Raw genomic sequence first — 22,262 nt, forward strand, 5'->3', positions numbered from 1 at the left:
TTGTCTAGATACTTTAGGAACAGTTGAGTTTTTAGACGTTTTCTAAATTCCTCATAAGTAGTGGGCGAAAGCAGTTGATCTAGGTCTTTTTTAATGCGTTTTTAAAAAGAATCTAGGCCTGATTTTTCAATTCATCTTCATACTCCCTTTCTCCTAGTATCAGACTCGGACATGTCCTTACCATTGTCTGCAAGAAAGGGGCTTTCATGATGGATGAAAAGGTGGCATTCAAAAAAAAAAAAAAATCCTGACAATACAGTGTGTATCGTTGGAGAATACTGACACCAGCAGCGCCAAGCTCTTCAGCTAATCTGACTCTCCCTGATGTTTCATGTTTATTAAAATTTGATGCAAACGCTTACAATATTAATTTCAAAGAGAATTCCATATATTAAAAAACAGGGGTAACAAAGAACACAGAATTATACGTACAGAGACAAATTCTGAGGACAGACGTACAGAGACAGAAGGAAAAAGAGTAGAGCTATAATATTTTAGAAAAGGCAACGTTGAAGGGTAACTAGTAGGTTTCTGTAGATATTCTCATTTCTGGCTCCTGTGTTCTAGGGAAGGATCACAGCGAACGCAGTGTTTAAGGAAACACTCATGTAGTGACATACACTGGGCCTGGAAGGTCCCCAGAAAACGTGTTTATCACATGTCCTAACAAGTAGTGCCCTCCAACAGGTCATCCTTCGGCTTTAGAGGCTGTGAGTTGGCAGCGATATCTTACTTGCGCTGAATTAAAATCCTCCTTGATGTATGCTGGGAACAAGTGGCCTTTTCCATGACAAATTGCCAAGATATATAGTTCACTGTAAATTACTAACTAATCAGAAATTTAAGAAAAATTCTCCCATGGGGATCACTCTGAAACATAATTGACGCTTGAGCAGCAAACACAAGCAGTGCCAGGAGTTCAGCCTCTTCTCTGCCGCTAACGCTGGATCCGCTCAGCATTTCATCACTGCCCAAAGCCCCTGACAGGTGTGAAATTACTCCCAAAGCTTTCACATGTTTCTGCTCTTCCAAAATTAATTAGATCTAGCAGGGACATATCAGAGTGTAACAAATTATACACCAAGAATGATATTAATTAGTGGGGGATTATAATTACAATTTGATGAATACTGGAAAAAATCAGATCTGTTTTTCACAGATACTTCAGTAACATAAATTGGGGCATTTTCAAAACACTAAGATGTCCAAAAAACACATCATACTGTGAATCGGCAAGCAATGATCTTGTCACGTCTGGACTACTGCAATGTCCTGTACCTGACAATAACTAAGACCAGGTACAGGGCTTTGCAGGTGGTACAGAATGCTGCGGCCAGATTGATAACTGGAACATCAAGATATGAGCTTATTACCCCTTATCTCCGACAATTGCATTGGCTGCCAGTTGCATTCAGAATTCAATACAAAGCAATTATGATACGTCACCAATTTTTATATGGTTCGATCCCTGAATTTTTCAAAGGTTTGATGTCCGAGTATCAACCATTAAGATCATTGCGCTCTGAAAGTTCAGCATTGCTGAAAACGAAGGCTAACCCTAAATATGTGGAAACGGATGCCATGACTTTTACATGTGCTGGGGTTAAGTTGGGGAATAGCCTAGTTGGTCAAATCCAGAAAATATGGAGATAAGAGCTCATTTAGGAAAATGCTGCAAACACAATTATTTGTAGATGCATTTCTTTGAGAAATTGATTTTATGTAAGGATTGAATCTGTTTGTTTTCTCTTAACCTTGTCCTGAATTTTATAATATTTTATGTATGTAACTATATGTAAACCTTACTGGGTCAGACCAATGGTCCATCAAGCCCAGTAGCCCATTTTCATGGTGGCCAATCCAGGTCATTAATACCTGGCCAAAACCCATGGAGTAGTAACATTCCTTGCTACCGATCGAGGGCAAGCAGTGGCTTCCCCCATGTCTTTCTCAATAACAGACTATGGACTTTTCCTCCAGGGCTATTGGGGTGGGAGACAGGTGGGTATAGTATGTTTTGGGGGAGTTTTGGAGAGCTCAGCATACATTATAAGGGGGTTAAGGGGAGAGATGTACATCTGGCACCTTTTACGTGAAGTTCATAGCAGTGCCCTGTAAGATGCCCCATTGCTCTATTGGCATGTCTGTCTGGCTATTCCATTACAATGCTGGCCCCTCCTACCTCTAAACGGTCTTGATTTGGACGTTTCGAACTTGGATGTTTTTGTGGTCGAAAATGGTGAACAAAGTTAGGCATCCTAAGGTTGGACGTCCTGACAGCCAAGACACCCAACTAGGCAATTTTTGAAAAAAAGAATTTGGACGTCTAGCATTTTTGCTGGTTTCAAAAATGCAGGAAATGTCCAAAGTTGCTGGATATGTGCTGGATTTTACAACCTGCTTTGGAAAGTCACGATCCTAAGACTGAACACGTTAAGAGAGACTGTCAGGCTGGTATTGAGATCAACGCTCCACGGAATGGGGTGCAGATACCATATTACAGGGGCCCTTAAATTCACTCCTTGAGGTCCATAACCCAAGATTTCCACAAAGAATATGTACGAGATCTATTTGTATGCAATGGAAGCAGTAAATCAAATTAGGGGCCTGTTTTACGAAGCCATGTGGCAACAGCCCCAAAGCCCATAGATATTTAAAGGGCTTCGGGGCTGTTGCCGCGCGGCTTCGTAAAACAGGCCCTAGATCTCAATCATATTCACTGTGGAAATCCTGAAAAGCAGGGACACTACCTGGGCCATGGAGGCATGAGTGATGTCACCGCCATCTTGTAAAATGGCAGCGCCTCACCACCTAGTGGTACATTAGGGTACAGCAGAATCATTCGGGGTTGCAAACAAATAAAGTTACAGTTATTTTATTTGATATACCGCACTTTACTGACAAAAAAGTCAAATCAAAGCGGTTTATATAATATAAAACACAGCAGGGAATAATTACAAACCAAAATAAACTAACAGGGAATAAAACAGAGACAGGTTAACAAAGACATGACACAGATAGGCAACAAGAGCCTACAGTACATTCAACAGAAATATATAAATTTGGGATATTTTATTTATATTCAGGCACTTGAGCATCTTTCTCTATCTGTCCTGGCAGGCTCACAATCTAATGTACCTGGGGCAGTGGAGGATTAAGTGACTTGCCCAGGGTCACAAGGAGCAGCGTGGGGTTTGAACCCACAACCTCAGGGTGCTGAGGCTGCAGCTCTAACCACTGCACCATACTCTCCTCCAATGAAATAGCAGAAGTGAGCCAAGTATAGAACAATGAAGCCATTGTGACATCACCAATGAGGTTGCCTCTTAGGCATTGGTGGAATGAGGCATTATGACATCAGGGAAAGGGATTGGGACTTGTATTCCTCTTTTCTGTAGTTTTACAACCACACTCAAAGCAGTTTACATACAGGTACTTCAAGCGTTTTTTCCTATCTGTCCCAGTGGGCTCACAGTCTATCTAATGTACCTGGGGCAATGGGGAATTAAGTGACTTGCCCAGCGTCACAAGGAGCAGCGTGGGGTTTGAACCCACAACCTCAGGGTGCTGAAGTTCTAACCACTGCATCTACTGGTGGCTAGAACATACTGCTACGGATGAGGCATTGAACCAGATAACCCCATGGGGATGGCCGGCTTGGGGGAGAGCACCAGGGAGGAGTCTAAGACCAACTGAACGACCAGGAAATTTTTGTCCGGATGGTGGGTCAGAGTCCAGCAGGCCTTTTTTTAGTCCCTTATAACTATCAGTGCATAAACCAATCTCTGCTCATGCAGTGAAAAGATGGAAACAAAAACAAAATACACTCCAAAAGAAACTTCCACAACCTAAATAAGATACTACAAAAAGGCAGAATAGTCACAGGTTCAAGAAAGGGGTCGCTCAGAGGAATTGTTATACCCTGCAACACTAAACAGCAAAATACTTTGTATATATGGGGTGCCCTCAGCGTGAACGAGCAGCAACGGGAGACAAGATCCAGCGCTTCACAAAACAGGCAGAGGTCATGAACCCCCCACCCGCACACCATCACTGGGCCCCAATGTGTGCAATAATTAAATGAAGTGAAAACACTCACAACTCAAATCAAACAATAAATAGGGTGAGAAACAAATGAAAACCTCTAAGCGGCCCCTAGCAGAACCAATCCAGCCAGCTCCCCAGCAAAACTTAGAACCAAAAATGAAAAACAAACTTAACTGAATGTGATAAACATATCTGAAGCACAAAATAAAACGCAACAGAACACCCCTTTCCAGCTGACTCGGATCTTCACAGCTTCCAGTATGGGTTCCTGAAGAAGGGCTTGTCTCCGAAAACTGTTGCGTTTTATTTTGTGCTTCAGATATGTTTATCACATTCAGTTAAGTTTGTTTTTCATTTTTGGTTCTAAGTTTTGCTGGGGAGCTGGCTGGATTGGTTCTGCTAGGGGCCGCTTAGAGGTTTTCATTTGTTTCTCACCCTATTTATTGTTTGATTTGAGTTGTGAGTGTTTTCACTTCATTTAATTATTGCACACATTGGGGGCCCAGTGATGGTGTGCGGGTGGGGGGTTCATGACCTCTGCCTGTTTTGTGAAGCGTTGGAGCTTGTCTCCCGTTGCTGCTCGTTCACGCTGAGGGCACCCCATATATACAAAGTATTTTGCTGTTTAGTGTTGCAGGGTATAACAATTCCCTTTCTTGAACCTGTGACTATTCTGCCTTTGTGAAAAGATGGAAGACATTTTCGTCCTGACGTAGCAGACTGCTGCAGATTACTGTCCTGGTCTGCACTCTTTGTATCTTTCCAGTATACATTTAACGGTGTGGAATTTGCAAGCCATAAGGTTTTCGGTAGCAGGAGTTAAAGTTTTTTTAGTGCATGCATTAGAACGCCCTGCAGTGAAAGTCTATGCGGGGTAGGTTACATCGAGCTAAAGGAGGGGTGTGGAGGGTTAAAGACTGTAGACACAGCAGCGATCAGTGAGGAGAGACAAGCATTTGAACTGATGGATAGAAACATACGATGCACACATTCAGTCATTCATTTGCAGATTTATGGAGTGACCTAGTGGTAGAACTGCTGCCTCAGCACCCCGAGGTTGTGGGATCAATCCCAGCGCTGCTCCCTGTGACCCTGGGCAAGTCACTTAGGGCTCCTTTTAAAAAGGTGCGTTACGGCCTTCGCGCGCGGAATAGCGCGCACTAGACGCTACCGCTTCCTTTTAAGCAGGCGGTAATTTTTCGGCTAGCATGTGCTAATCTTGTACGTGCGCTAAAACCGCTAAGCCCTTAATCCTCCATTACCCCAAGTACAAAATAAATACCTGTATACAGTATATGCAAACCGCTTTGAATGTGTAACCACAAAATGGTGACATACAAGGTCCCCCCCCCTTTTCCCCTCAATTATTTAGGATCTGCAGGTGATTGCTGAGTTTATCATGCAGTTAGAGGTGAAAGAAGAGGAATGATTGATGGAATTATGTGTCTGTGAAGAAGAATTTTGGCATCCTTATTAAACAATCTATGAAAATGTTCTGTTATTTTTAGGCCAACTAGATTTTTCAAGCATATAAAAGAATGCAGGAAGTGTTAATACCTTACCTTTCATTTGCACAAAGTCTAGTTGATGGATGGTCTGTAAGAGAGGTGCGCTGTCCAGGTTTAAATCAAAGTCTGTGGTCATTTTAGGAGTAAGCGTCCCTTTGCCCCACTGGTCCTCTGTTAAGTGGACTCTCCGGATGAGCGCATCTGATATCTGATGGAACAGAATTGCAGATTCTCAAATGCCACAAATTAAATATAAGACCGTTTGCTATATACGTGGAGGGGCATAATTTAAAAAAAAAAAAAAAATCTAAGTCCCCTTTTGGCCTAAGCCCCTAAACGCTGAAAGTAGCAGCAGGGAAATGCCCATTCTCAAAAAAACCCATCCAAAATGAGGTTTTTTTTGAGAATGGCCTACCTCTACATTCATCATTTTTTTGTTTGTTTGTTTTTTCCTTTCTTCTTTTTTTTCCTTCCTCTATTCTTTTCCTTACTTCTATTTTCTCTTCAAGCATCCAACCGCTTTAATAAAGCGACCCTACCCTATACGTTTTACCCCATTCCCACTTTTTCCTTTTCTTCTTAAACATGTAACTTTTCCCCTCCCCTCCCTTTTACCCTCACTCTCAAGTTTGTCTTGTCGATAACATTTATGTTCGCACTATTTATTTTAAAACGCCAATTATTTTATTTTCTTATCTTTTAAATTTTATTGTTAACCGGCCAGATATTTGTTGATGGTCAGTATATTAAAAACTAATAAACTTGAAACTTGATCAGTTTGATTGCCCAGACTACCACAATGTCTAACATTAAAACACATTCCCAACCCAAAAAAATTGCCCTAGTTCCAAACGCCCAAAACAAGACATTTTAGGTGAAGGAGGGGCCAATCCTTCCACCCCCCCATGAATACCGGCAGGAGAGATGCCCAATCTCTCATGCTGAGGCGCACCCCCAGAACCCTTCCCCCCCCCCTCCCCGACAACATCGGCAGGAAGGATTCCAGGTCCTCCTGCCGAGGTGCACCTCCAGAACCCCCCCCCCCCCGCATTCAGCTCAGCGTCCCCTATTCAGAACTTATACCTGTTTTGACTTGGTCTAAGTTAAAACGTATAAGTTCCATTTGGGCAACCTCGTTAAGCCTTTGGTTATACTTGCTGTACGACTAAGTCTAGGTTGGCCTTTTCCCCTCCAAAAACGCCTCTTTTCGCTCTAGGCGTTCAGAGACAGGGGAACGGCCTAAGCTGGTTTTAGATATGTCTAAAACCAGCTTTGATTATTGGTACGTGGACGATCTGTCTTTTTGAACCTCCAAGTACAGATTTAGGCCACTTTTTGGATTTTTTGATTATGAGCCCCTTAGGATGCAAACAATTCCAGCATTTTAGGCTTTTAATATGAATATGGGGGTTAGCAAAGGGATAGCAAAAGCAAACCCGAGTTCCTGAATTCTGCAAAAGGATTTTATTTTCAAATCAGAGTTATGCCTTCTTTATCTGTTGCTGACAAAAAAAAAAAAAAAAAAGGAATCTTTCATGAATATTCACTAAGGGGCCCTTTTACTAAAGCCACAGCAAAAATGACCTTAATGAGCTCTTACCATGGATCTTTCCTGTGTGCCAAGGCCAAGGCCGGAATTAGTAGCCATGTGCTAACTGCACAATTAGGCCCCTACCACCACCCATTTTGTAGGTGGCAAGGGCTCACGTGCTAACCCCGTGCTTATCAATTAGCACATGGCAATGTCCCATGCTCTGATTTGCACCGCCACACCCACTATTCACCTCCAAACATGTCCCCTTCCCAGAAAACAACATTTACCGCAGGGGACCTCAGCGCGCCCCGTGGGACTGCCTGTTTTGTTATTTGTTCCTTAATATTGTTGTGCCTATGTTTCCTTGTTATGGTGCTGGCTGCTCTCTCAATATAAATTATTTTAAAAAAAGCCTTTTAAAACTGTGGTAAAAACGCATTAGTGCCACTGCAGCTTAGTAAAAGGGTTCCTAAGTTAGGCTGAAAAATCAAACATTTCTATGGCTCAAGTACCACAATCTGTGCGGTAACATACAGAACTGAATGGTCCAGTTTTTAATGCATATCGTGTTGGCATTGTAATGCAGCATACTATGCCATGCTATGTACCATTATTACAATAGTTTTATTGTTTTGCTTTACACTGGGTGAAATTTTTTTTCCAAAAAGATAGTAAATAAATCCTAATAAATAAATATATAAATACTGCAGCAAAAACCCGCTGTATATGAAATTTAAAGCTATGATAATGCCACCCTGTAACGCGATGACACAATAGCCACCTGCAAATGGCAACCCCAGGTATATCTTGTACACTCCTTGCTCCCTATGAGCTAACACCACAACAGCTTGAGAACTGAATGCTCACAGTCTCTTCCACCCCATCTCTGACCCAAGGACTTCAGAAATGTTATCAATTACATACTGACCTGAAGAAATCCACTGGGGTCGTTTTCTTTAATGACTTCCAGGCAGTATTCCATCAGCCCGGTGGTTTGGCGTAATTTGACAGTGCAATGGGATATTTGATCTCGGACCACCTAGGATTAAATATGGAGAGCAGAACATACAAACGATATCTGATCAGGGAATCACTTGTTAAGAAAGAGGTTTCTGGAAAAACAGATTTAAAAGAGGCACATTACAAATACAATGGATCAAATTCTAAATTTGGACGCCAAAAAAATATGAGTGCTAAGCACTATTCTATAAATGGCACTCAACGCTGCGCGCCATTTATAATGTGCCTAATTTTAAGTATGAGGATTTACACCAACGGAACCCTGGTGTAAATCCATTTACCTATGGGAGTCCTTTTATTAGGCGCGCTAAAGATTAGGGCGAGCTAAATGCTAAATTGCCCAAAGAATATAATGGATGCCTTAAGATTTAGTGCGTGCTAAGTCGGTTAGCGTACCTTAATAAAAGGACCCCTAAATTAGGTGCGACTGCAAGTCCACAAATTCTATTACACTGTGAACAAATCCTACAAATGCCTTGACCCACCCATGGTCACACCCCCTTTTCAGATCTGCAAAGAACAATTTATGCACATATCTTGTAGAATAGCAACTATAAAGATGCACGCAAAAATTCCAATTATTGCCAAGGTGAAGGTGGAGTGGAGGAGCTGCCTGGTGGTTAGTGTAGTGGCCTGATAACTTGGGGAGCTGGGTTCAATTCTTACTGCAGTTAAGTGGTTTAGCAAGGGGCAGGGTGCACTGTCCCGGGTGCCATCATCTCTCTGCCCAACCACCTCTTCAAATCTTCGCCAGCAGCATTTCCTACCTACCGCTTGCGCTAGCCTGAGTTCTCCTTCTGATGTCATTTCCTGGTCATAGGACCAGGAAATGACATCAGAGGGAGCTGAGGCCAGTGCAAATAGCAGGAAGGAGATTCAGTTCAGTTCAGTTTACTTGATGTACCACAAATATAAAAAATAATAATAATAATAACAATAATAATAATAATAAAAAAAGAGGGGTATATCAATAAACAAGTACTGTATAACATAAATGATAGACAACACAGGACAGAAAAAGATAGTATGTAGGGAAAGGTTACAATATTTCAAAGGTTCTAGCAGTGGCATAGTGAGAGTGAGAGGCGCCCCTCCCTCACCCTCTTAACCCCACCCCTATCTGCTTCTTCCCTGCTCCCTCATTTAGCTGTGTGTGCATGCCCCTTCCTTTATACCTTTTTAACATTCCACACCAGATCAGCTCTTCCTCTGATGTCACTTCCTAGGCGCAGGTTCAGGAAGTGACATCAGAGAAAGAGCTGACGCTGGTGTGAGCAGCAGGTTGGGGTTATTGCTCACACCGGGAATGTTCCAGAGGTACGGGGGAAGGGAAGAGGGCATGTGTGGTATTGGAGGGGGGGGCAGAGAGGACAGGTCCTGGTGCCCCCACCAAGACAGCACCCAGGGCAGACTCCACCCCTTACTACGCCAATGGGCTCTAGGAGGTATGGTAAAAAACCCAAAAACAAAACCATTTGTCTCTAACTACTTAGGGGCATGCATGGGCTTCCTTCTGCTTCCAAATAAAATAAAACCCAGCAGATTTTAAAGAAAGAATTGTGGGAAATCCTCTCTTCAAGCATCCTGATGCCTGTTCTGAGCTGACATTATTTTTTCAGTTGTAAAGTGGCCTTATTTCGTGCACTGCTCTCTGAGCATTAGGAAACAATTTCATTAACATCCATTTGGCTACATTTGCGCTAATCTTTGGCGCGCATGTTATTTCCTATGCTAGAGCCCTCTGAGCATTCTGCAGTCATGGACACGAGTGCTACTATGCTGCTAATCGCCACTAGCTTCCACATTTAGTTTTGAGCATCTTCCCATAAGATTATAGAAAGAGAGGGACGGTGCGGTTTTCCTTAAGAGTACACGCTAGTTGCATTTTCACGACAGTGTGCACTATTATCAGTGAACAACATTTGTTTCAAATGACAGTCATCCCTAATATAAACACACATTGAAATATTGGTTTTTTTAGATTACAAATAATAAACAAACATGTTAATATTTAAACACAAGCTGACGTCCTAGAGCACACTTTCTCTTTGATGTCGTCCTATCTGCAGCAATCACACGGGCATTTTCTGCTCATACCAGCCTCTCAACCTGCAACATCTGACTTTCACACCATGTCCTTGAAGATGAGCCTTCTGAAAGCAGAGGCCCCCCTCCCCCACCCCACGTTCCTTTCTGCCCGAGATGCAGCCTGCTGATGCATTTCCAGGAGAGAAAAGCAATTTGCATCTGAAGTGGCTGCGAGAGGCCTCAGTGCAACGTGCTGACAAACAAAAGAAAATCGGCCCGTTACCCTTTAGCCAACGCTACCAAGTCTATTTATTCAGCCTGTCAACATCTGAATGGGAAACACCAGGTTGCTGAAATGTTCCGATGTACTGGAGACCTTAACTCCATATTCATTTCTTCTTAGGAGAATGGTTTTAACTACTGAATCTAAGAAATTCCTTGCTTCAGTATATAACTGATGGTACCAAAATTCTCTTCAGTTTTATGGCCAAGTGCTAAACGGATAATGTCGACCAGTGGTGTAGCGAGGGTGAGAGGTGTATGGTGCGTTCGTGCCCCTCCCCCGCCATCCCCCCACCCCCATGTGCACCGCTTCCCCATATCTCTGTAACGTTCCCAGCACGAGCAGCGTCTCCCAACCTGCTGTCACGCCTGCATGGTCTCTCCCTCTGACGTCACTTCTTAGGTGCGGGTCCAGGAAGTGAAGTCAGAAGAAGAGCCGACAGAGGCGCGACAGCAGGTTGGGAGCCAGGAAAGTTACAGAGGTACGGGGGAAGGTTGGGGCGGAGAGGAGGATGGGTGCCATGCCCCTACCAAGATGGCACCCGGGGCAGACCGCCCTCCCCACTTACTACGCCACTGATGTCGACTAAAAAACTAAAGATGGGTCACAGGGTTAACAAGGGTGCCCTTCCTCTTCTGTGCTCAGGTCATTATAACACCAAAAGGTCTATAGCAGTGGTCTAAAAACTCGCGGCCCCCCAAGTACTATTTTGAGGCCCTCGGTATGTTTATTGTAATCATAAAAGTAAAATAAAAGTTTCTTGATCATATGTCTCTTTAACTATAAATGACAATATTATTATTAAGATTTAGCCAAAAGGAAAGATTTATAAACTATAAAGAATTTTACCTCATGCAAAATTGTTATTTCTTTAATAAGACATTAACTATTTTTTTGCGGCCCTCCATGTACCTACAAATTCAAAATGTGGCCCTGCAAAGGGTTTGAGTTTGAGACCACTAGTCTATAGTGTAATGTTGTTAGCTTATGTACTTGTAGTTCTGTTCGGGTAATGCATTCATGTCGTGAAAAAGTCCAGAACTCAGCAATTCGACTCCTATACAACCTCAGCTACCATGATCCCATTACTCCAGCGCTCTATGCAGCTCACTGGTTACCAGTCAAAAAGCGATGCATCTTCAAAGCCCTGGTCATGACACACAAGAGATTCTGCCAAAAAATCCCAGCCTACATAGCATCCAAGCTACACCTATACACCCCTAACCGCCCCCTCCGCTCCAAAGCGGAACAAAGACTCAGCATTCCCGCAGGGAGATCCCTCCGAATGAGTACGACGTACAAAAGATCCTACAGCCATTTCTTACCTCAGCTATGGAACTGACTACCCACACAGATCAGGTCGCTAGACTCACTAATGACCTTCCGCAGAGCAGTAAAGACCTTCCCCTTCCACCAATCGGGCCATTAAAAACTGCCTCCTCAATATACTTCTCCTAGTACTTTTCGCTATGACCAGTCTGGTCTCTAGAATAAGCTCTGTTATTGTCTACTGTAACCTATTTGTTGTCATGACTAGTCTGTTTTCAAATGATTGTGAATGTCTACCTGTTCTGAGCTTCTGGGAGAATGGGATAGAAATCGAAATAAATAACTAAATTAATTAATTCCTGGACTGCACCGTACATCCAATACCGTGATGCCATCAAATTTAAGTGGTGGCTTGAAAATATTTACATCTGCATGTTGTGATGCCCTTAGCATACTAATCAGACCTGGTACGATTACCGAAGGAGTGATTAATTGGCATCCCCCTCCCACAGGTCGACCCAGCAGGATGGATGCAGTTCGGAGATGTTTTAACAGACTAATTGGCGCATGATACAAACCAACACAATTCCACCTGCCAGCTCATTTGCTGCCTCATCTTCTCTTTGCTCAGCCAGTTCAGCTTGCTCATGCACTAGGGCTCCCAAATCACCAGTACAAGACTGGACTGGCACCAACCGTAGTCATAGCTACTTATGAACCCCCAACTCCGATTTCCACACTGAGCGACACATTATTTATTGTTATAGGACAGTAATTCAGAATCCTGATGAAGGTATTTTTGTTAAGTGAGATGTGTCTGTCTGTGATCAAACTCCTATAATCCTTTTTATTTGATAATTTGTTTATATTCACATTTATAAAAACAATATTTTAATTGCCAATATTTTTTTTTGTTCAATATTTTTATTGTTTTAGAAAAGCAAACAATAATAAAAATTATACAACACAAACATAGGTATGACTATTCATACGAGTAGAAATCTAGTACATGAGTATATGGTAATATGGTCGACAACTTATACATTAACAATATTGGCAAAGTTAGCAGGCCGAGACAAATTGTTTGGATTTAGGTGCCAGTCCAAAGCTTAGCAGAGAGCTGCTGTGTGTTTTCTTACCCTGCCTTTAATCCACACCAAAACTGAAGTGCGTGAAGGGGGAGGTGGTGAAGCCAACAGGGAGATTTACTAATTGTTTTCCCATTCTGTGTCTTGGTGGGGGGGATGACTTAACTAAGGCCCATTTGCACAAAACTCACCATGCATTTAACGATCATCGCTAAATCAGTTTTAACCAGTTTAGCGATGAAATATTGCATCTATTGATGCCCAAAATGGCAAATCGCTGTCTTTTGATTATCGGAGTTTGTAGCAGCCTCCGATAATCATATGTAAGTACATAACAATAAGTTCATAAATATTAAAATGAGCACTCCGATCAATGCCCACATGATTCACAAAATGAAGCACCGGCTTTTAATGCTCTGAAATCTCCAACAGGTCTGGAGATGCCAGTAGCATTAAAATAGCGCTTAACAACACCTTGCTTTTTTAAAATGGGCCTAGATGATGTGCGTGTGTATGGATCGAATTGGTCCAGGCACCTAAGGACACTCCCAAAGGAGGGGTTTGTGGTATCTGAACCAATCAAAGTTGTAGGCTCTTCCCAGTGCATCCCAGGATGGCCCAGGTGCCTAAGTCCCCTCCTATAGGGGTGGCCTTAGGTGAATGAGCCAATCAGAGCCTTAGGCCTCTCCCAGTGCATCCCAGAATGCACCAAGAAAGGGAAGGCCTGCCATTTTGAAGAGGCAGGCCTGCTTGCAGGAGGGCGTGGGAATCCCTTAAGCTGTCATCTGAATAAAGTAGGGGGGTTGGGTTGGGTCGTAGGGGGTGGGCTTTCCTCCTGCTAATTATTTTTTTTTAAAGTTCGGGGGCTGTCGTTGGGAGGGGGTCTATCCCAACTTTTTTTTAAAAATGGGGATATATATTGGGGTTTGTAACACAAGCACATTTGTGCCTTAAAAAAATAAGAAAAAAAGAAAGTCTTCCTGAGCAGAACAGCTGAGTGGCAGGAGGTTGTTTCAGGCTTCCTTTGCTGTGCAGCTGTTTGGGCTTCCCCTGCCAGCTCTGCGAATGTGTCAGGCTCTCCCAACTTTCAAATTCATCCTTAAGACTCAAATTTCAAACTTAATGTGTTTTTCTTTCCTGTCATATTTTATTTTTATTTTTAAAAAAGAAATCAGAATGGATGAATGGAGAATAGACTGGAATTTTGGGAGCTAGAGATTTGGTGGAAGGCTCATAGCAGACTCAGAACAAGCTCAGCTTCTGCCATGGCTCTCAAGTCAAATTTGGGCTCCACAGTGATTTATTTTATATCCAAATATTCAGTGCCAGTCTGTATTCAAATACTGGGTCAGAAAAACCGCATAAATATTGCAGCATAAAAGTCAGTCCTATCTTTAGGTCGTAACTCATAGCCAGTTAAGAGCTAAAGATTGCACTTTCTGTGTTAGCCAGCTCCACAAACCTGGAAATTCAGTGCCAGTGTCGGGACTGCCCAGCACTTAATTTTCGGGTTTAAATCTGGAAAACAAAACACTGATCACCATCAGCTGAACATTGAGCCCATTGTTTTAATTTTTTTTCCAAAGTTCTCCTTCATTAAAGAAAATGGCATTCCTAAACAGAATCAAATGTAGCCAGAATAACTGCAGGGTGAGAAAATATACAGTACTAGTTGTTTAGCCCGTTACATTAACGGGTGCTAGCAGCCCTTCTCCCTTACTTTTACCTCCTCCCTGTCCAGCAGCACCCCCACCCATTCCCTGCTCCCCCTATATAGCAGTAGCCCTTTTCCTTTTATCTCCCCCTGTTCAGCATCACCCCATTTCCAGCTCCCCATATCCAGCAGTAGCTATTCTCCTTTGCAGGAGCCCTTCTCCCTTCCTTTTATCCCGCCCCCTCCCGGTCTAGCAGTACCTCTTCCCTGCTTCCCCTATCCAGCAGTAGGCCTCCCTTCCTGTTACCTCCCCCCCTGTCCAGAATCACCTCTTCCCCGCTCCTCCTGTACTGCAGCACCCCCTTACCTGCTCCCCCTGTCCAGTCCGGTGATCTCCAGCCAACAGGATGGCTCCTGCAGGGAGTCTAGTTCCTGTCCGGTCCGCGCCAGGCGTGCGAGCCTGCTCCGCCCCCTCCCGACCTGCTGGGAGTATTTGAATTATACCCGACGGTTCCTGTTGAGGGAAGCACTCCTCACCGGACTCAGCGGTGAACTCCAGCCATCGGGCCGACATCCGCCTTGGTTTTTTGTTTTTTTTTTAGTTGAAAGATGCGGCGGTGGCTCCTCTCATGATCCCCACCTGCGTCGGAAGTCCAACGCAGGCGGGGATCGTGAGATTAGCCACCGCCGCGTCTTTCAAAGAATCGTAAGCCGCGCATGCACACTTCCTATGTGTCAAATGCAGGGCTCACGTGACAGTGGATTGCAGGCGCTCCTCTTGCTCTCTGGCTGGTGTTAACGTCTGGGGCATTTTTTATTGTTATGTGTAATCAAGGCAGAGATGAGAAGTGGCTCGAGCCGACGCGCTTCTGCTGGGGACTCGTACAGTCCAGTCCTTCTGGAGAGTGTAGGGCAGTGGGGCCGTAGTAAGAGCGGGGCATGCTGCAGTCTTGGCGGCCACGGACATACGGATCATGGAAGCACGCCGATAAGACTGCGCATGCGCCGCCTACGGTTTTATTATATAGATAGCAGAGGAAATCTTTCTCACATCTTTGCTCATTTAAACAGCAACTAAGTTTGTTTTGTTTTGTCAAAATAGAAGCATAAGTTGGTGGAAGGTGGGACTCCACAGTTATTTGGGCAAGGCTAAAGGCAAAATTATTAGTTAGTGTTAGAGCACCCCCTGCTGGCCAGCAACATAGTAAAACAGACAAACGATAGGTTAGAATGGTTCATAGACAACCCCGCGAAAGACAAAGGCGCGCGCCGACAACTGAGCGCAAGACGGAGGCGTGCGCCGAAGAAAATTACAGTTTTTAGGGGATCCCGCCGGCGTTATGGGGGATTTGGGGGGTTGTAACCGTCCACATTTTACAGTAAACTTAACTTTTTCCTAAAAACAGGGAAAAAGTGAAGTTTTCAGTAAAATGTGGGGGGTTACAACCCCCAAACCCCCCACAACGCGGCGCGATCTCTATTAAGTAAAGTGGGGGGTTTCCCCCACGCCCTCCGTCGGAGCCCTAAAAACAGTAATTTTCTACAGCGTGCGCCCCTGCGCTGCGCTCAATTGTCTGGGCACGCCTTTGTCCCGGCGCGCTTTTGACCTGACACCGGTTAGAACAGTGGTCTCAAACTCGCGGCCCAGGGGCCACATGTGGCCCGCCAGGTACTATTTTGAGGCCCTCGGTATGTTACCATTATTCTGGAACATTGCCCTCCTCACTGCTGTAAACTCACGCAAGCACTTTCCTGCATCTTTCTTAACATTGCACTGCTTTCAGCTGTGTATAGCTGAAATTATCAGAAGCAATTAAGGAAAGATTTATAAATTATAACGAGTTTTACCTCATACAAAGTTGTCATTTTTTTAATAATCCAAACTACAAAAAATTGGTATGAAAGGTGATAATCTGTCCTTAAATAAAGCTGGAGATGAAAAAGAAAAATGTGCTTCCCAAGGTAAGGAAAATTAACAAAATGAATAAAAGGACCAATCAGTACGGGCCCAATGCCCTCGTAACAACCGTTGGCCCCGGGCAGGTGTTTATGAAGTGACAAGCACTTTTAGAATTAAATCTAAATAAACCCTGCCCCGTACATCATATTATCCTTATATTGTGTATAATTTATGTAAAAAAATATATATGTGTTACAAAATAATTAGGAGCACGATCATCCCCAGAAAAATAAAAGGAAAGAAAATCACCCCAAAGAAGATCTCCCTGGAACCTAATACAAAAAACACAAATTGTGAAAATGAAAAACCCCCAAAATGCAAAAAATGACAAAATCGTCAAAAAATGAAGAAAAATATATAAGTATAATGTCCTCAGTCTCGTCCATCAATTTCACAATGCAGTGAGCCCTGTGCACCTATCACAAAGTGAACATGAAAACAAAAAACAAAGAAAAAAACCATGAAAAATATATATACTTAGCTCAAGTGGCTGCAATAAATCCAAAGCAGGACAAAGGTCAAAGTTCGCCAATAATCACTGTTCAAATCCGCTTACTATTCAGTCCCGCTCACTTGAACTCACTCAATAAAGAATCATAGCTGTCGGTTCATTCGCCGTTAAAATTAAATCACTCAGTCCCATACAATCCAAAGGCTGTTCAATAATGTTCACTACTCGTTTTGCTCATTCGACAGGTCCTGTTTCAATATCCTCATCAGGAGGGAGCAAGAAAATCAAAAAGATTGGTAAACTGACTGAAAATTCACACACCCAGTCCCTAAATATCAAGGACGGAGTAATCCACGGCAGCGGCACAATCAAGCTGCTTTGACAAATGAGAGCCAAGAACAAGGAGCTCTTATATAACACTTTAGGAGCCCCACCTAGAACAACGCGTACGTAATGACGTAGGAGATTTTTCTGGGGATGATCGTGCTCCTAATTATTTTGTAACACATATATATTTTTTTACATAAATTATACACAATATAAGGATAATATGATGTACGGGGCAGGGCTTATTTAGATTTAATTCTAAAAGTGCTTGTCACTTCATAAACACCTGCCCGGGGCCAACGGTTGTTACGAGGGCATTGGGCCCGTACTGATTGGTCCTTTTATTCATTTTGTTAATTTTCCTTACCTTGGGAAGCACATTTTTCTTTTTCATCTCCAGCTTTATTTAAGGACAGATTATCACCTTTCATACCAATTTTTTGTAGTTTGGATTATCGTTATAATTGGTATTTACATTTTTGGTTTTTTTGGCCATTTTTTAATAAGACATTAACTATTTTTTCTGTGGCCCTCCACATACCTACAAATCCAAAATGTGGCTCTGCAAACGGTTTGAGTTTGAGACCGCTGGGTTAAAACAATTAAGGGCCCTTTTTCCAAATCTGAGATAGTGATTCCCCCACGGCATATGCACCAAAGCCTATTGAATTCCTATGGGTTTTGGTGCATTTGCCGTGGGAGAATAGCTGTCGCAGCTTTGTAAAAGGGGTCCTGTGGGTCCCCTTCCCAAATTAGCTTTCATTATGTTTCCATATTGCAAAATAGTTTCACGCAATGCCATTATGTTAAGAAGAGTGTGAAATGAATGAAGTTTCTCATGCTAGCATCTCAAGTGTGCCTCTTGTTCACTTCATGGGCCTTTTCAGTAATGATTTTTTTTCTATAGATAGAATGCATTCAAGTCTGTTTGAAAATGCCACATGCTAGTCTCACAATGCCCCTCTCCCAGACTCACTGGCAGCTGTGATATTATATTTGCTTTGATACTGCAGCCTTACTGCTGCCAGATTCACACTGCTAAACCTTCTTTTGACTGAGATTATGTTAGCATCTAACCCTTAACACTGACACTTTAACAACTGCTATACTACAATCTGGGCTCAGTGATAGAGCAGTGCAGAGTTCTTCCTGCTACCCAGCTGTTTCTACAAGTGCAGAACTGCTACACAAACACCTCAGAGAAGGCCAAGAAATAATACACTGAGAATCCTTGACAACCACATGTAGTTGGGTTTATTCAGCTCTAAAAAGGGTAACAAGAATCAAGGTTTATGCAGCGGATGGTAGCTCTTAAATAAAGTGAGACATTTTATGAAAGGGCATTGAAAGACTCCTCTTCTATAGAGGCAACAGAGAGAGTGGTTGATCATTGGAACAAGCTTCCAGTGCAGGTGATCGAGGCAGACAGCGTGCCAGACTTTAAGAATAAATGGGATACCCATGTGGGATCCCTACGAGGATCAAGATAAGGAAATTGGGTCATTAGGGCATAGACAAGGGGTGGGTAAGCAGAGTGGGCAGACTTGATGGGCTGTAGCCCTTTCTACCGTCATCTTCTATGTTTCTATCCAGGTATCTTAACAAAGCAGGCTCATAAAAACATAAGTGTTGCCATACTAGGACAGACCGAAGGTCCATCAAGCTCAGTTTTCAACAGTGGCCAACCCAAGTACCAAGCTAGATCCCAAGTAGTAAAACAGATTTTATGCTGCTTATCCTAGCAATAAGCAGTGGATTTCCCCAAGCCATCTCAATAATGGCCTATGGACTTTTCTTTAAGGAAATTATCCAAACTTTTTAAAACCCTTCTAAGCTAACTGATTTTACCACATTCTCTAGCAACAAATTCCAGAGTTTAATTACACGTTGAGTAAAGAAATATTTTCCCTGGTCTGTTTTAAATTTAATATTTAGTATCTCAGAACCAGTGTGCAAATTAAAATGCACTAATTTACACCTGTAAAGATGTGTGCATACCCTATGCATATACCAGTATATTTCATAAAATAGGAGTGAGAAGGCAATTAGGCAAATGGTCCACTACATCCATTGTGGAAACAAGCAAAGAAGAAGACCTTGCAAAGAACAATACTCTTTATTAAAATTTAAAAGCTTCCAAGAATAAAAAGTTGGCCAATGCATAGTTGCTATGCATAGTGGCGAACGTTGACTTCAAAGAATTTACAGTATAGGCCTCTTTTCATATTCACGGGGGTTAGAGGCAAAGTTCCCTCATGAATATTAAAAAATTGTGAATAAATTTAGGGCCCACACCCTGACCCCCTACTGTCTCCCAGACTCCTCCATAGCTTACCTTTAAAGCTCTGGTGGTCTAGTGGTGAAGCATGGCCCCATCCAGATTCACTATAAAAAATGGCTGCCTGAAGTATCCACTTGCCATTCAGGTTTTCAAGATATCCACAATGAATATGCATGAAAGACATTTGCATATAATGGAGGTAGTGTATGCAAATCAAGTTTATGCAAATTCAATGTGGATATCCTGAAAACCTGACTGGCAAGGGGGTACTCCAGGACCGAGTTGAGAAACACTGCCCTAAAACATAACTAAGCTGGTCATTGCAGTGATGATCCTGGGGCCATTCGTCAGGGTTCCTTACAGAAATCTGCAATCATGGACTGAGTCCAGCCACTAGATGTCACCCTTACACAGGGACCATGACTCCTCCCCCAGCACCATGAACACAGAATCCCCAGCCCTCGCTGACATGTGATGGATAAGATCTGAGCTAAGGACTGAAGCAGGGACCTTTGGTATGGTACTGTACCTATTTCAGCAAAGGAATTATTCAATTTGCTCTCTTCCCCTCCCCTCACCATTCCCCATTGCTTTACTGACCTTAAGTTTGTGCTCATGCTCCTTGTTCACGCGGGCTAGCAGCTGGATTTTTCTTCTGTTCAGGGCATCGATGAGGGCGTCACACTGGGCAACGAGGCAGGCCTCAAATTCTACGCTGTTCTCCTGTTTGACAAAAGCAAATCTCATAGCAGAAGCAACAGTCTATTTCTTTAACTTGAACAACTCCTCCCCAGCAGTCTCAAAAGACTGAGCCTTTAAATTCTCTGTTGTCTTTGACAGAGTAGGGCTGATACTATGGTAGCTTTTGCCATTCACAGTGCAGTTTAAGTTCCAGCTAACCCTCATTTCATTCAGAGTACTGTAGGTAATTAATCATTTGCTGCAGGCTTTAAACATCTCACCACTACAATTCCTGCTGCTTGAAACTAATCAGACATGCACAGGCTAATGAAAACAAACACAGGAGTCTTGAGGGACAGATGTCACCAGCTCAAGCGTGGGCCAATCAGGAGAAACTTTATTACACATGGTTTTAACTTGTGTATGATTATTTATGGTTTGGCTAGACTCTTGATAAAGGCAATTCCTGCCAAAATACTGTCAGTGTTGAGTCAACTATTACAGCTATCAATACAGTTTCTCCTGATTGACCCACGTTTGAGCTGGTGACATCTCTCCCTCACGACTCCTGTGTTTGTTTTGCTGCTTTCGTTGTATAGGTCTCTCGGGCTTCTCTCCAGTGTCTTCAGGCTAATGGAAAGCCATAGCACGGACAACCAAGAACAAGTCATGCTCTTGGTCAGCACCAGAAAAGCTACTTCACATAATGTAGATAGCCAAGCACACACAAGATAGAGAGAATCTGTCTGTAAGTTTTGACCAAGGAAAGCTGTATATCGAGGACATATGCTAGATGTAATTTACTTAGATTTCAGCAAAGCCTTTGATACAGTTCCTCATAGGAGGCTGTTGAACAAACTTGAAGGGTTGAAGTTAGGACCCAAAGTGATGAACTGGGTTAGAAACTGGCTGACGGACAGACGCCAGAGGGTGGTGGTTAATGGAAGTCACTCGGAGGAAGAAAAGGTGAGTAGTGGAGTCCCTCAGGGTTCGGTGCTGGGGCCAATCCTGTTCAATATGTTTGTGAGTGACATTGCTGAAGGGTTAGAAGGAAAAGTGTGCCTTTTTCTAGATGAGACCAAGATTTGTAACAGAGTAGACACCAAAGAGGGAGTGGAAAAATATGAAAAAAGATCTGCAAAAGTTAGAGGAATGGTCTAATGCCTGGCAACTAAAATTCAATGCAAAGAAATGCAGAGTAATGCATTTGGGGATTAATAATCAGAAGGAACCATATATGCTGGGAGGAGAGAAGCTGATATGCACGGACGGGGAGAGGGACCTTGGGGTGATAGTGTCCGAAGATCTAAAGGCGAAAAAACAATGTGACAAGGCAGTGGCTGCTGCCAGAAGGATTCTGGGCTGTATAAAGAGAGGCGTAGCCAGTAGAAGGAAGAAGGTGTTGATGCCCCTGTACAGGTCATTGGTAAGGCCCCACTTGGAGTATTGTGTTCAGTTTTGGAGACCGTATCTGGCGAAGGACGTAAGAAGACTTGAAGCGGTCCAGAGGAAAGCGACGAAAATGATAGGAGGCTTGCGCCAGAAGATGTATGAGGAGAGACTGGAAGCCCTGAATATGTATACCCTAGAGGAAAGCAGAGACAGGGGAGATATGATTCAGACGTTCAAATACTTGAAGGGTATTAACGTAGAAAATAATCTTTTCCAGAGAAAGGAAAATGGTAAAACCAGAGGACATAATTTGAGGTTGAGGGGTGGTAGATTCAAGAGCAATGTTAGGAAATTCTACTTTACGGAGAGGGTAGTGGATGCCTGGAATGCACTCCCGAGAGAGGTGGTGGAGAGTAAAACTGTGACTGAGTTCAAAGAAGCGTGGGATGAACACAGAAGATTTAGAATCAGAAAATAATATTAAATATTGAACTAGGCTAGTTACTGGGCAGACTTGCAGGTCTAGGTCTGTGTCTGTGTCTGGCCGTTTGGTGGGGGATGGGCTGGGGAGGGCTTCAGTGGCTGGGAGGGTGTAGATGGGCTGGAGTAGATTTTAACGGAGATTTCGGCAGTTGGAACCCAAACACAGTACCGGGTAGAGCTTTGGATTCTTGCCCAGAAACAGCTAAGAAGAAAAAATTTAAATTGAATCAGGTTGGGCAGACTGGATGGACCATTT

General features: G+C 43.1%; 1 protein-coding gene across 4 annotated transcripts in view; it reads right to left on the minus strand.

Annotated features, from left to right (window-relative positions):
• The window catches only part of TRIM9 (tripartite motif containing 9), a 163,333-nt gene that overhangs the window by 49,861 nt on the left and 91,210 nt on the right, over positions 1–22,262 (minus strand). For all 4 annotated transcript variants that reach the window (XM_033952996.1, XM_033952994.1, XM_033952993.1 and 1 more), the window contains exons 3-5: positions 20,051–20,173; positions 8,018–8,128; positions 5,610–5,763 (exon numbers count right to left, since the gene is read on the minus strand). In XM_033952996.1, the coding sequence (XP_033808887.1) occupies positions 5,610–5,763; positions 8,018–8,128; positions 20,051–20,173 (388 nt within the window). The remainder of the gene's footprint in view (positions 1–5,609; positions 5,764–8,017; positions 8,129–20,050; positions 20,174–22,262) is intronic.

This window comes from Geotrypetes seraphini, chromosome 7, assembly GCF_902459505.1.
Source record: "Geotrypetes seraphini chromosome 7, aGeoSer1.1, whole genome shotgun sequence".
Classification (NCBI taxonomy): domain Eukaryota; kingdom Metazoa; phylum Chordata; class Amphibia; order Gymnophiona; family Dermophiidae; genus Geotrypetes; species Geotrypetes seraphini.